A 14,068-nucleotide genomic window follows, 5' to 3' on the forward strand; every position below is an offset into this window, starting at 1 on the left:
ATGATACCCCGGTGGCATCTGTTCTGTATGCTACTGGCTGTCCTCATGCAAAGGATTTGAGAGTTGAGTTGGGAATGCCATTGTAACACTTTTCTTTTAAAGCTCATACAATGCCCAAATCAGGGGTTGGGAGACAAAGGACTGACCATATTTATGAAGATAGTAACTGATGCTCAAGGCATTGCTGTTTAAAACAAACAAACAAACAAGCAAACCAACAAAAAAAAAAATACAGTAAAATAGGCTCAAGAAACCTGGAACTGGGCTTTATAAAATGAATGGCAAATTTGGAGTTTGTCATAGAATTGGTCCCTGGGAGGGGCCCAGCTGTGCTGCGCATGGGTGGACTAAGGAACATGGTCCTGCCACGTGTCCAGCTTGGAGTCTTTGCTCCCCGTTGCCATTTTAAAGTTGCTTTTTCCAGTACAGGTGCTGGCCGTGTTTATTCTTCCCAATGGAGATGCCTCCTCCGGGGTCAGTCCCTGAGTTTCTCACTAATAAACCTTTGGCTCGCCGCAGCTTCTGCATATGGGTCCCAATTTTTAAAACTTAGATCATTTGAAAGTGGCTACAGTGTCATGGCTAAGAGTATGGGGCTTTGACATAAAAGAAACCTATGTGCAAACCCTGCTTCTGCTACTTCCTGGCCCTGGACAGAGTGCTTGACCCGCTGAGCCTCAGTTTTTTCCTCCGTATAAAGGGAATCCTATTAGTGCCTCGTCCACAGAGTTATTGTGAGGCTTCAAGAAATAATGCATGTATTACCTAATTCACAGCAACCACTAATAGCTGACATTATCAATTTTATTATTACCGACAACCAGCATGTTACTATGTGTGTGCACACGCCAGCAGATTGTTAAAAACACCCAAAGGTGTCCACAGGACAACTAATTTCAGCTCTGGCTGCCAAGGAATTCTGGGTCCTGGTTCATCCTGCACCAGCGGGTCATCCCCCAGTCCATTCAGAGCTGTGGCACTGCCAGCAGAGAGAGAAGCTGGGTGGCGTGTGCGAATGCTGATCCAAGAATGTTCTCCTTCATGGACTGTCCCTTTCTCCCTGACCGCTTCTGCCTCTCTGCTCTCAGACGTCTCCCCTCCTCCTTTGATAATGTTTGTTCCAGACCTCCCTTCTGACACTCGGGCTACTGGCTGGAAGCTGTGGGAGGTGGGTTTCAGCTCTGCATAAGCAAGGACTTTCAAAGGATTGGCACTGCCAGTTATGGAAAGCACAGCTCATCTTATAACAGCTTCCATCTCACTGGAGATTCTGCTAATGTTTATAGAGCACCTACTGTGTGCCAGGCACTGTATTGGGCATATACACATTGTTTCTTGCATTTATTTGTCCTGTCAAGTCCTTGTATGTAGATTTCAGGATCCCTATTTAACAGATGAGACATCTGAGTCTCAGATTAAGTGACCTGCCCATGGTCACACACCAGTTTTGGAAGACTAAGATTCAAACGAGATCTTTGGACTCCAAGCCCATCCTGTTATGTAGCTGACGGCCATCCTTAGGATTATTAAGTGACATTGGAATAAATGACTTATAGGGCCCTTCTGATCCCAGGATCCTTTTGTGATTTCTTTCCCATTTATTTATCCATCCACCCATTTTCCCCATCTAGATTATACGCACCTTGAGGGCAAGGATAGCATCTTTCTAGCAAATAACTAATATAATGTTTGAGAACCACCTGTCCTTGACTGATGGATACTGCCTACTTCGCTGACACATAGAAATAGGAGAGAAGAGAGAACACACTGAGAAAAGGGTCACCCAGAAATTCTAATTCCAGGAATTTACCACCCAGAATTACTAGTCAAGTGCCCAAAGAAAAAAGTGAATAAAGGGGTTTTTGGTTTTTTGTTGTTGTGTTTGTTTTTGTTTTTGTTTTTTGTTGTTGTTGTTGTTGTTTTGCAATATTACTTGTAGAGTGAAAGATTGGAAACAATTTGAAAGTCCATTCATGGAAGAGTAGGTGGAGAAATGATGGTGAATCTGTACCATCATTAAAAACAATGAGATAGATCTAATACATACACTGCCATGAAACAGTATTCATATATATTATTAAGTGAAAGAAGCAACTTATAGAAAATTATGTGTGTATAACCCTCTATTTTAAAAATAGTCCCAAACTGTATGTATATGTATAGTAATGGATCTAGAAGGATTTATACCAAACTTTAATGTGTCCTGTGTTGTGTGGACGAGGGAGTGGGACAGGGATTTTTCTTCTAAGATACACTTTTGTGTTGTTTAAATTTTTACAATGAACAAGTATGACCTTTGCCTTTGAAAACAAAATAAAGATTTTTTTTTTTTAAGTAGTGTCAGAAATCATATAAGGGAGGTAGGAGAGACTAGCCAGAAAAACTTGCCTCTCTCGGGTTTCCCGGATTGGGAGCAGCCCTCAGATCCCACCCTTTGACATAAGCTGCAAAGGAGGAGCTGTGGTTTTCTCTCAGATGCAGCTCTGTTGTTTCCCACTCTTTGTGGGGCCATGAGCATTTCTGACACCCAGCACGAGCCCAGGCCTGTAACCACTGTATACACTTGTCATTGGATGATTACAAATAACAGCAAGGAAGCCGTGACCATGAGAGTTGAGGGCATCTGACAGAGCCACCTTTGAGCACCTTCCTACTGGAATCATAACTGCTAAAACCCACAGTTCCCAGGGGAGAACAAGAGAGGGAGTGAAATGAAAACCAAAACCAGGAGAGACGAGCTTGCCTGTCTCCAGCCTTCTGTTTCAGTGGCCCTGCTGCCAGACAGAGCTCACGGACCAGCCACAGAGAGTCTGGTGAGGCTTCCTGTGCCAGTGGTGTGTGTGCGGGGCGGGGGAAGCCCCACTCACAAAGGTGGATCAGAGGCCTCCTAAATTCTCATCCCAGACTAAGAGACCCCTTTTTTAGTTATAGCTTCTTCTCACTGTAAAATTAACACTCCACAGACAGCATCTCTGGAGGGATATAGAAGAAGCTGGTAATGGGGATCCCCTCAGAGGAATGGGGGAAGGGTGGGAAGGACTTACACTTTCCATTATATATCCTTTCTGTATTTTTTTTTTCTTTTAACTGCTTGGAAACATCATCTGTTAAAAAAAAAATGAACACTGAAAAAAATAACCATGCTCACTGAAAAAAATGTGGAAAAATGACAAAAGTATAAAGAATATTAAACACCACCAAGAGAGCATTGCTGCATATCTGTGCTAAGTGTCTGCATTTTTATAAATGTTGATGTAATATGATAGGTGGGATCACACTTTAGATATAATTCTGTATCCTTTTTCTGTTGACAATGTATCCCATTAACATTTCTTCCTATAGTTAAAAATTATTTATAAACATTTTTAATGGAGGCACCAGGATTTATTGAATAATTATTCTCCCCCTATAATTAGACACTTTTTCCAGTTTCTTACTATTATAAAAATACACTGAACATCTTCGTGAATCTTTTTTCATATTTCTGTTTGCTCCGTACCTAGATTGTAGATCTGAGTTGTGCACGCAGAAATGGCTGTCTTCTCTGGGTACAACGCTTTATCGTTTGCAGAGTTCTTTCATCTACATTATTTCATCTGATGAGGCTAAGGAGTGAGGATGTGATTAGGGCCAGGGTGAGGGTGAGGAGAGTGGAGACCTGGTCCAGTAGGCAGTCAGAAAAGGAGACCATGCAACCAAGGTGTTGGGAGGGGCTTCCTGGAGGTGGAAGGCCTGAATTTCGCCTGTGAAGGACAAGCAGGATGTGTAGAGCAGCCCACACAAGAACGTGGCACACACAGAGACCTGCAGCTTAACAGGGTGTGGAGAGATCAGACTAGCCAGAGCTAAACCCTGTGTTTAAGGAAACAGTGGTCAGATAGATCATGGACCACAGAGTTGGGACTGGGCCCATAAGTAGTGCAGAGCCAACAGATGTCTTTGAGCTTGAGGTTATCTTAAGGATATGACGTTTTAAGATTAACTCAGCATCAGTGTGGGATGGAAGGGGGTCACGGAGAAGCTAGACGTGGGTAAGACCTATGCTAATAGAATAGATGTGAGGTGATTGCCTTAAACATTTGAAGGGGCCCATTGACAGCAGTGTTCCTGCATGGGTGGGACTAGCCAAGATTGACAGGCATGTGGTAGGAACTGGAGGACGGTCATCAATTTTATTCCATACACTTCATTTACCCAGCAGTTTGACCTATGGATTTGGCAGTGAGGCTGAGTTTTTGTGGGCATGACAGGTTTCTTTTTTATAAATGATCTGTAAGATTTTAATGATTAATGTACATTCACATTTCACATCCTCCTTAATGGGAAATGCTTACGCAGAAATTGCTCTCCTGGGAAACAGGCCTCAAGCTGGCAAGTGAGGCAGGTTTTGAGATTCCTCCAGCTGAGTTTCATCAGAGTGCTCCTTCCTCGTTCCTTGGATGTCTGTTTCTGGGTCCCAGTGCCCACTCGGTCTCTCTGCCTAAGGAAAGAATTAAGCCTCCCAGAGGCCTGTAACTTGTGATATTGTCAGCCCAGGCCAGGGAGGTGAGGAAAGGCTCTGTCCCAATGGCAGGGTTTTCACTTAATGCCCAGCACCCAGCATCTGCCCCTAACCCATAGGCTCCTCCACCTGGAATTCTGCCCCTGAATTATACCCCTCTCGCTCTTCTGAGAATTTAACCCCTGGGGGTGTATCAGGACCAAGCCCATTTCCACAACCTGGTACCTGAACTCTACCTGCAGCCTCATCGCTGTGGCTTCCTACCTTAACGTGTTGCCCACCAGCAACCTCGAGTTGTTTGTGATTCCTACTTAAACTCACTTCTGTGCCTTAACTTTGGCCATCCCCTCTACCTGGAATACTCTCTTCTTTTTCTTGGGAAATTTTTGCTCGCCCCTTGAGACTCAGCACAGGCATCACCTGCTTTACCCACCAGGCTGGGCTAGGGGGTCCCTCCGTGTGTTCCCATTGTCTCTGCTGTGTGTCTGTGTCTGTCGTTGCATTACTGCATTGTATTGTAATTTTCTGACTACTTGTCTCTTTCCTCCAGTAGACTGTAAGCTCCTCAAGGGACTGTATCTTCTTCCTCAGTGTACACCCGGTGTTCAGCACAGGTCCCAACACCCAGCAGACCCATTGCTTGCTCAAAGAATGCTGTGCTGTAAGACTCTGCAGTTCTCTGCAGTGTGACAGGACACTCTGAAGCCAAGACCTTACTCATCCATAAAGCCTCAACCTGCCACCAGCCTCTGGACTTTGAGGCTCTTTATTGGGTGTGCATATAAGAGACTATTATATCTTTTATGTCTTAAGTATTTTGTCAGATATTAATGTTATTTTTTTTTTTATTGTCCTGGCATATCACTTTTCCATCCTTTATTTTCAACCTTTCTGTGTAATTTTGTTTTGTCTCTTTTAGTCAACATCTAGCTGATTGCCTATCTTTTAATAGGTGGGTTTAATCTATCCATGTATGTTGTGATTAATGATATATTAATATTTCAACTTATCCCTGCCACCTTAACTTGGGTTTCATTTTATACTTATTGTCCTTCTTCTTAGCTTCCTTTTTTCATTTTCCTTACCTTTTGTTAGAGCGATCATGTTTTCTATTTTTCCTTCTTTATCCTTCTGATTTAGAAACTTTGAATTATATTTCTATTCTTATAGTTAGTTATGCTTAAATATTAGCATGTATACTTAGCTATATTTTTTTCTAAAGAAGTGTAAACATTTTCCTATGTAAATTCCCCAAAAAGACAAGGCTCTTATCACTTTTAACCCATTGAACAACCCATTCCACCCTTCTTCCCTATTATATTGTCTAGAACTTAATGTTTAAAAATGGTTTAAATTAATTTTTTTACATTCAATTGTTAATTAAATTGACCAACATATCATATTGATTCTTGTGCCTACCATTGTTTCTTGCATCCTTTTTCTTCTCTGGTTTACTTTTCTGCTTGCCAAAGCACATCCTTCAGTGGTTCTTTCAGTGAAGGTAGCGCCATCTTTCCTGGGAACTCTTGTTTATACGTGTGTATTGTGTGTGAGTTTCTTTTTAATTGTTTTAAGGAAATGAAATAACTTGTTAAAGCTAACCAAGTTAAAAATCCTAACACCCCAGGAACATGTACTAGTGCCAGTCAACTAGAAACCTGACCAATTTTTTTGCTGATTCAGCCCTTACTGATAAGACCCCCCTCATTTTTAGTTCTTGTGCCTTCACAAGCTAGGAAATTCTCACCAACAGAGGGCAGATCCTATGGGTAAAATAAGAGTAGTAATATCTAGATGGGTAGTAATACTGCTCAGTTCCTGGTTGTTCCAGGTACCTCTGCCAACAAACTTTTATTCCAGCAAGAAACTGAGGCTCCTTGGGTCTCAGGGAAAGGGCCAGGAGTGTCCTAGCTTTAGTCCTAACCCCATGTTAGATGCTCTAGTTGTATAAATTGGAACTTAATTTTTTCTGCAGATAACTTACCTCTTGGAGCCTTAGTTTCTTCATCTATAAAATGGGAATAATATTACCAACCCTGCAGGGTTGCTGTGAGGTTCATCAGTAATGTAGATAACGCACCTAGCACATGCCCAGCACACAGAAGAGGTTTGACGACAGGTAGTGGCCATTACAGTCCCTGGCCCTTAGGAGACACTCATTGAACGCTTGTTGAATGGATGCAGGAGCCTATCATAAAAGGCTTCATTGAGGAGATACGTTGTAAAGGATAGGTGAGGTCTGGACAGATATTAACAAAGGGAGAAGGCATTCCCTGTGTGAGCAACAGGGTGAGCGAAGGAAAAGCATTGGAGGCCCGCCCACTGCTGCCCTGCTCGAGCCAGCAGAAGGAGCAGCCTGGCTGGAACAGGCTGGGTAGGGGTTTGGGAGTGCAGGCAGGGCAGAAAGGGAGCCAGGGCTGAGTGTGCGCGGAGGTCTCTGGGTCCGCCCAGCCAGATGGCTGTTCTGCTGGGCCTGGCTCTGGCCCTTGGTTCCCCTTCCTGCACAGCCCCTCGTTCTTGATAGGCAGAGGCTGTCCCAGTATGGCCTAGTGGCCAGGCAAGCTGGGGCTCAAAAGAGGAAGCATCTGAATAAGATTGGTTTTCAACTAATATTTAATTACGGAAGTTGAGTCATTCTACTTCTGCTATTTGTCCCCTCTGGGCATTCAGAGAAGGACAGATTTTTACTTCCAGAAAAAACAGTCATGAGAGGGATTTGCCCTGGTCTGCCCTGGCCCCTCAGTGGACATTTTCAACATGACCCTGTAAGATGGAGATTTTTTATTTCCTTTATATACAGGGAACCAAGGCTCAGTGTGTTGAATGGCTTAGATAAGGCTCGACACCTTGACTATATGGTGCTGAAACACAGAAGTCCCATTGTCTCCGTGATAGCATTTATGGGCCTGGTGAAGGGTAAGGAAGTGAACTTTCATTTAGCACCTTCTATTGGCCGGGCACACCGATTGGTATTTCATGTACTCTACCTCATTCAGTCCTCAAAATGACTCCAAAGATGCTAAGAGAAGAAACTCAGCGGCCTGCCCAAGGATTAGCATGCAGGCTGGGGAGGCAGCAGCGTGGGGTCAGCCCCACCTCTGCAACTTGTAACTGTGTGACTTTTGGCAGGCTTCTGAGCTTCTCTCAGCCTCAGTCTTCACATCTGCAAATGAGATTAATAACAGTAGGTGCCCAGTAAATATTGACAATCCCTGTTCTGAATTGGAGTCATCCGATCCTCAAATAATCCTGATAAATTGGTGGCATTTTGGGAACTAAAAGGAACCTCAAAAGACTTCCTAGGCCACTGGTTTGCCAACTCTTTTCCTTGGCGACTTAGGATTCCGCAGAGGTCCTTGGTGGATGGAGGGAAGTTGCGGTTTTTGCCCTTCCAACTCCTTAGCAGAGCAGCTGTCCCTAATGTGAGCTACGTATCAGTTGCATGTTTCTGGCTCTTTCATATATTGGGAGTTGAGGTGTGATTTCATTTGACAAAAATGGTCCCATTGCTTTTTTTAAATAAAAGTTGCCAAGGCTAAAACCCATATCTCCTGGTTCCTACTCTGTTGTTTTTACTGTACTTTCTAAAATAGGGAAGTGAAACATGATACATTTTAGAAAAATTAGCATCACATTAGATCAAACTTTAAACCATTATTTTTGTACCCTTCAGTGAATAAAAAAAATCCATTTAACCTAAACCCCATTCCTGTCCCAGAATCCTAGGAACAGAAATTTTGCTGTTGAAAAAGCATTGCTGTCATAGCCTTAGACCAGAATTGTCCAGTTTCTGCAGTGATGGAAATGTTTTCTAGCTGCACTGTCCAACATAGTAGCTACTGTAACTGAGGAACCGATTGTTAAATTTTATTTAATTTTAATTAATTTAAATGTAAATAGCTACATGTGGCTAGAGGCTACCATATTGGCCACACAGCCTTCCAGTATAGAGAGGGAGCAAGAGAGGGGGTCCACTGGCAGTCCCTGGCCCCTTGGCATCAGAATTGTACAGGAAGCTTGTCAAAAGTTCAGATTCTGGATCTAATGCCCAGTGACTGATCCCATGGGTCTAGCGTGAGTGCATTTTAAGAACTCATCTAGTTATTTCTAACTTGCAGTCAGGTTAGAAAGCTCTGCATTAGCAAGCTCTTCCTTGGGGTGGGAGAGTGGAGTCAGAATCAGGCTTTTAGCCCTGGACTTGATCTGGGGGACTACAGCAAACTCCTGGGGAATGTCAGACCCTTGGAGAATGTGATGGAAGCGATGGACCTCTTCCCTGGAAAGATTCAAACTGCATCTAGTTTCTGGGGCTCATAGACCATCCTGAAGCCACCCTTGAACCCACATTAAGAACCCCTCCTCGCCTTGGACAGGAGATCTTTACTACGTGGCGAGGGAGCCAAGTTTGAGTCTCGGGGCCCAGGAGCCTTCTCTACAGCAAGCATGTTATCCAGACCTGCCCAAGAGCTGGTCTGGTACCAGCCCAGTCATTCCTACTCCCAGACTTGCCCAGGGGCTCATCGAGGTAGCACAGAAGAGAGAACAGGCAGTGTACAGGCATCAGGCCCTAAAAGAAGACTGAATGAAGTCCACCCTTTTCCCTTTTGCTTTTGTTTTCATGGCCTTGGGGGTGAGCTGAGAGGGTTTGGCAATTGCTCCTGCTCACGTCCTCAGCCCTGACAGAGAGCAGAAGACTGAATGCATTTGAGGCCTGAGTGGAGCTGGGGAGAGAGTCCAAGCTGAGTAATGGAGCAGGATTTTGACTTGCCTTCAAAGGCAGAGACATAACTGGCTCCCACTTAGTCCTCATTCCCCACAAACTGCAGGAGAGAGAAGGGGCAGAGCTGCCAGGTTGTGAGCTAGGGCAGTGAGCCAGGGACCAAAACCCAGGGCTGGGGAGGCCACCTGGCCAACAGTCCCAGGCTTAATGCAGAGCCCCATTTTTTTGGACCAGAACCTGTATAGAAGTGGAGAAGGAGGGAAGGAGAGAGAGAGAGAGAGAGAGAGAGAGAGAGAGAAAGCAAGCTTGCGCGCTGCTGTTGGGCCAGTGTCCTGAGAATAGCCTCTTGAACTTGGAGGCCTGAGTCATGGTCATGTGGCACAGGAAAGCCAGCCATAGGAGAAGCTGCACAGTTCCCAGGCCGTGATTTCATGCCACTGGGAGGTGAGGGTCAGCCTGTTTTCCCCGTGCCCTTCACAGGTTCAGCTGCCAGCTGCTGGGTTAGCTTCTCAGCAGCCTCCTTGTTCCTCTCTCTGCCTGCCAGGCTGTTGGATGAGTCACCACGGAACTGCAGAGGCCCTCAGCTCGGCTGCCTCCTCGGCTTCTCCAGGGAGGGGGAGCCTGGCATGCTCATGAAGAGAGAATCAGGGCCCCTGGCCAGCGGCCCACCTAACCACCAAGGTGAAAGGATGGCTCCTGGGGATGACAGGGTGCCCTGCAGCCTCTCTCGTGGAGCTCTAGCTCAAGATGAGCCATGTCAGGCGGAGACAAGCAATGTGAGCCCCAGCACAGCTAGATCTCCAACAGCTGGGTGCCTTCAGCACAACTTCTGACCACTTGGCCTCGTTTCTCTCACTTGTCAGATGGAACTGTCTCATCATCCCCTGTGCTCAGGATCATCTTGTCTCCGAAGGTCATCCCTTGATTCCCTCATTCAGCCAACATCAATTATCTCATCTGTGCCCTGCTCTGCTATCCACTGAGGGCACCACCTCTGCCCTCAGGAGCGTTCTGACCAGAGAGGACCATGAGTTTCCGCTTGTAACCCAGGAGACTTGGGGAGTGGGCAGTGCAGTCCCGTGTCTGGGGTCCTGGCCCTGCACTGCCACATGCAGTCTAAGTGACCTTGGGCAAGTCACTGCCAAAGTAGGTTTCTGTTTCTTCAAGTGCAAATGAGGAGGTTAAAGTAATATGGAGGTCCCTGTAAGCACACCTCTAAGACTGTTATGTTCAGAGATTTTGGTTTGTTTTTAAGATCTCAGTCCCCCTGGTAAAAAGGCAGAGAAAGGTAGGAGCTACTACTGTAGGCCCAAGATCAATTCCTTTTTGGAGGTGGCAGGGGTTGAGGAGGTGTGAGATGGAAAGAAAGTATGGTTACTAGAAAAAAAACCCACCTTGGAAGACTTTCACCGAATTGAAGTCAGAACACCTCTTAGACTTCTTAAGGTCATCAAGTAACAGTGAGGCCACCCATTCAGCTTCCTCGGTGTGCAGCCTTCAGGCATCCATGCTGAAAGCTGGAGCCTCTCTGAGCTCAAAGCTAGGAGGCCCTTGAAGGCAGACTGTAAGGAGCAAATTAGTGGTCAGCACACCGCCCCCACACCTCACCCTAGTCAGCTGGCTCAGTCTTTCGCAGCCATTGTGATGAGGCAGATTCAGTAGGAAGAAGGTTTCAGCCTAGTGTTTCCCAGCTTCCCTGTCTCCTGGAAGCTTCCAGCCTGATAAGGCAAAAGGCCAGAGGCGGTAGAGGTTTGGCTTCACAGGGTCTGCCTTTCTGCCCCAACAGCAAACGGAGGCCATGACCCGGGATGAGTGGAGTTACAGCAGGGAAGACCACATCTGTTATAATAGTAACAGCTTTAAGATCAACATGCTGTCATGTTGATCAAAGATGCTGTCAGAGGGCACTTAGTAAAGACCCGTCTGCCTTTGGTGCCTTCTCAGGCTTTCACAGTCCCAGTCTTTAAAAAGTTTCCCAAATGGTCGACATCTCAAGTTGGTGCAGTTCTACTTCAATTCTAGCGTACATACCGTTTGCACAGATGGTTGCCACACTGGGCTTGCCCTCCCTGCCGCTTCCTGGTAATGCGCAAGGCTGCTGGCAATGGAACCCAGGGAGAGGTGGATTCTTGTGCTTTGTCCTCATATTTCTAGAGGTGTAGGTTGGCGTGGGAGGCTCTCATATAAATTCTACTACCAGTGTTGCATGAAAGAAAATGGTACTTAGGAGAGGTTTTCAGCAAATGGGTTTGGACATTACAGAAGGAGCATGTCAGTTCCTTCTGGAGAGCCACCAACAGATGCATCTTGGGATGGGAGCCAAGTGCTGGTGCTGCCGTTTGCATGCTGATGTTTAGACTTCGTTAGGTATGTATATATAGATACATATATCTCCTGCTAGGGAACAAAACCTTGCTTCTCTCCACTTGGAGAAAAGCTACTGCGGACGGTGTAGGCATGTAGAACACAAGGCTTGAACAGCCAATGAGGTGACTAATGTTTGGGGAATATAGGATTCACCATCCTGCTCTGGGGAAACGAAGTTTGCCATAAAACAAACAACAGAAAAAGAGTCAGCCATTATTTATGAAGGCAAGACAGAACCCACATGTTTGTGCTATGGCTACGTGGAAGAAGGGGGCTGGAAGCCTCCTTGTTGAGCGGAGTGCAGGAGTCCGTTTATGGCGGTATGCTGGCAAGGCTCGGGGTTCCCAGCACATGGAACTGGTGTAGAGGCTGCAAGGTTGACTTCTTTGCCATTTGGGATGTTTGGAGGATAAATACGTGTGACATAAAGAGGCAGAGCCCCCCTTTCCCCCTGCTCTTCCCCTCCAGCCCTAGCCTGACCGGGGCCCCTTGGGGCCTGCCGGTGACCTGCTCCGTGTCTGGTCTCTCCCTCAGGGTGAGCGTGAGCCTGGGAGATGGCAGTGATGGAAATGGCCTGCCCAGGCGCCCCTGGCTCAGCAGTCGGGCAGCAGAAAGAGCTCGCCAAAGCCAAAGAGAAGACACAGGCAATGGTGAAGAAGCAAAGCTCCATCAACAAGCTTGAGGCCGTGGAGAAGAGCCCAGTGTTCTGTGGGAAGTGGGAGATCCTGAACGACGTGATTACCAAAGGCACAGCCAAGGAAGGCTCCGAGGGAGGGCTGGCCGCCATCTCCATCATTGCCCAGGCCGAATGTAAGGGGCCCGGGTTGAGGGGTCTTGGCAGAGAGGACAGATGGGCGGGCCTGCAGGCGGGTGCAGTCCTTGTGCAAGGGTGGCTGGCACAGGTGAGGTTCGGGGTCCCCCTATGGAAGAGGGAGGTCAGGGTGCCACTCTAGGAGATTCTCACAAGACACAACTGGGGGAATTAAGCCAAGAATGAGTGTCAAGTGGGAGCTATAACGGTGCTGGGGGGTGAAACACTGGGGAGAAATGGCAGATGGAAGCTTTTACCCATTGTAACCAGAGCTGGGAGGCAGGAATGCATGGGCTTCTCAGGCCCTGCGGACTCCGCAGGATCGTCAAGCAGGCCCTTAGCCTTCTGCTGTGACCTGGGCAGCCTGCGCATCTTTGGAGAGGCCCCAGACAGGAAAGGCCAGGTCTCCTGGAAAGCCCCTCTGGGGCTTGATTCCCTTCCACCTCAAGGTGGCCCCACCCCAAAGAATGAACACCTGCTCTTGGGCCCGCAGGCTGCTGCAGCGTGAAGCCTGGCCTGGTCCCTTCTGGTCCTCACAATACCTCAAAATGACTTTAAACGCTTGCTGCCGCCAGAGCCTGAGGAGCTCCCAGGAAAGCTGGGAAGGGCCAGCAGGCTCCTCTGTCCCCCACCCACCCTTCAACCCAGGAGGTTTCTTAGGGCAGAACCTGGCGACACGGACAGCTCGTGTTGGCATTTTCCCACACGCACACAAACGCTTCTGGCTGGTTTTTGAGGCAAATGAATCAAAATTGAAGTGGAATGAGTGGTATAACTTAATATTACACACATGCATATGTAAATATATAATAGCTTATATTTATTGAGCTGTTATATGTGCCAGGCACTGTATTGAGGGTTTTGTGTAGATCATCTCAGTTGAGCTTCACAGTTAGTGGGGTGAGGTGGGCACCCTGTGACCTCATGTTATAAGCATGTTCTCGCCTCTTGAACCTTAAGCTGGGAGCGGGGATGAAACAGTCAGTGAGAAGCGCTGGCACGGGTAGGGAGGCGAGCCGCCGGACAGAGGTGGTCTGGGAGGAGGAGCAGGGCAGCCCAAGAGGGCGTCTATAAAATGCCGCCCTCCTAAGTGCTGAATTCCTGTTCCTTTTCCTCTCCTTTCTGCTTGCCCAACCCCCTTTTCTTTACTTAAAAGGTGAGAATAGCCAAGAGTTCAGCCCCACCTTTTCAGAACGGATTTTCATCGCTGGGTCGAAACAGTACAGGTAAGGAGGCCAGCTTGAGTGGGACACAGGGAACTGAAGCCAGCGTCCTCCCTCCCCCAGCTGCTCACCCAGGCCGCTCCCAAGTGACCCCTGGCTCCCTCCTTCAGCACCTGTGGTGCAGCTTTTGGAACCCGCCCAGGCTTTCCTGGCTGAGCTGCTCTCTCAGCCAAATAAGCTTTTCAAAAGCTTTTCACGGCGTGTGGATAACTGCCTCTGGGTCACATCAGTTTGACATTTTATTTTTATTCTCCTTAGAGTCCTTGCTGCTCCCCCTCGTTTCCCATCAATAGGGAGGGTGCTGGGAACAGGAGTCACTTTTTTACTGGTGCGTGACCATAAGTGCAGGCCTAGAGGGCCGCTCTAACTGTGGGAGAAAACTGCTGTGTCTTTTCTCCTGTGAGACACACCCCAGGAGGAAGCAGGTGGGACAGAGAGACTCGCAG

At 47.1% G+C, this 14,068-nt stretch overlaps 1 protein-coding gene across 2 annotated transcripts in view; it reads left to right on the top strand.

The window, feature by feature from the left end:
- The window catches only part of MAP3K14 (mitogen-activated protein kinase kinase kinase 14), a 41,299-nt gene that overhangs the window by 9,289 nt on the left and 17,942 nt on the right, over window positions 1–14,068 (top strand). Inside the window, exons 1-3 of one of the 2 annotated variants that reach the window (XM_019665696.1) lie at window positions 9,883–9,902; window positions 12,123–12,398; window positions 13,556–13,625. In XM_019665696.1, coding sequence (XP_019521241.1) covers window positions 12,143–12,398; window positions 13,556–13,625 — 326 coding nt within the window. In that variant the 5' untranslated portion in view covers window positions 9,883–9,902; window positions 12,123–12,142. Of the gene's footprint in view, window positions 1–9,882; window positions 9,903–12,122; window positions 12,399–13,555; window positions 13,626–14,068 lie in introns of those variants that run through there. The other variant, XM_019665695.1, reaches the window with a different exon arrangement.

The sequence above is a fragment of the Hipposideros armiger genome, unplaced genomic scaffold (genome assembly GCF_001890085.2).
Source record: "Hipposideros armiger isolate ML-2016 unplaced genomic scaffold, ASM189008v1 scaffold_447, whole genome shotgun sequence".
Classification (NCBI taxonomy): domain Eukaryota; kingdom Metazoa; phylum Chordata; class Mammalia; order Chiroptera; family Hipposideridae; genus Hipposideros; species Hipposideros armiger.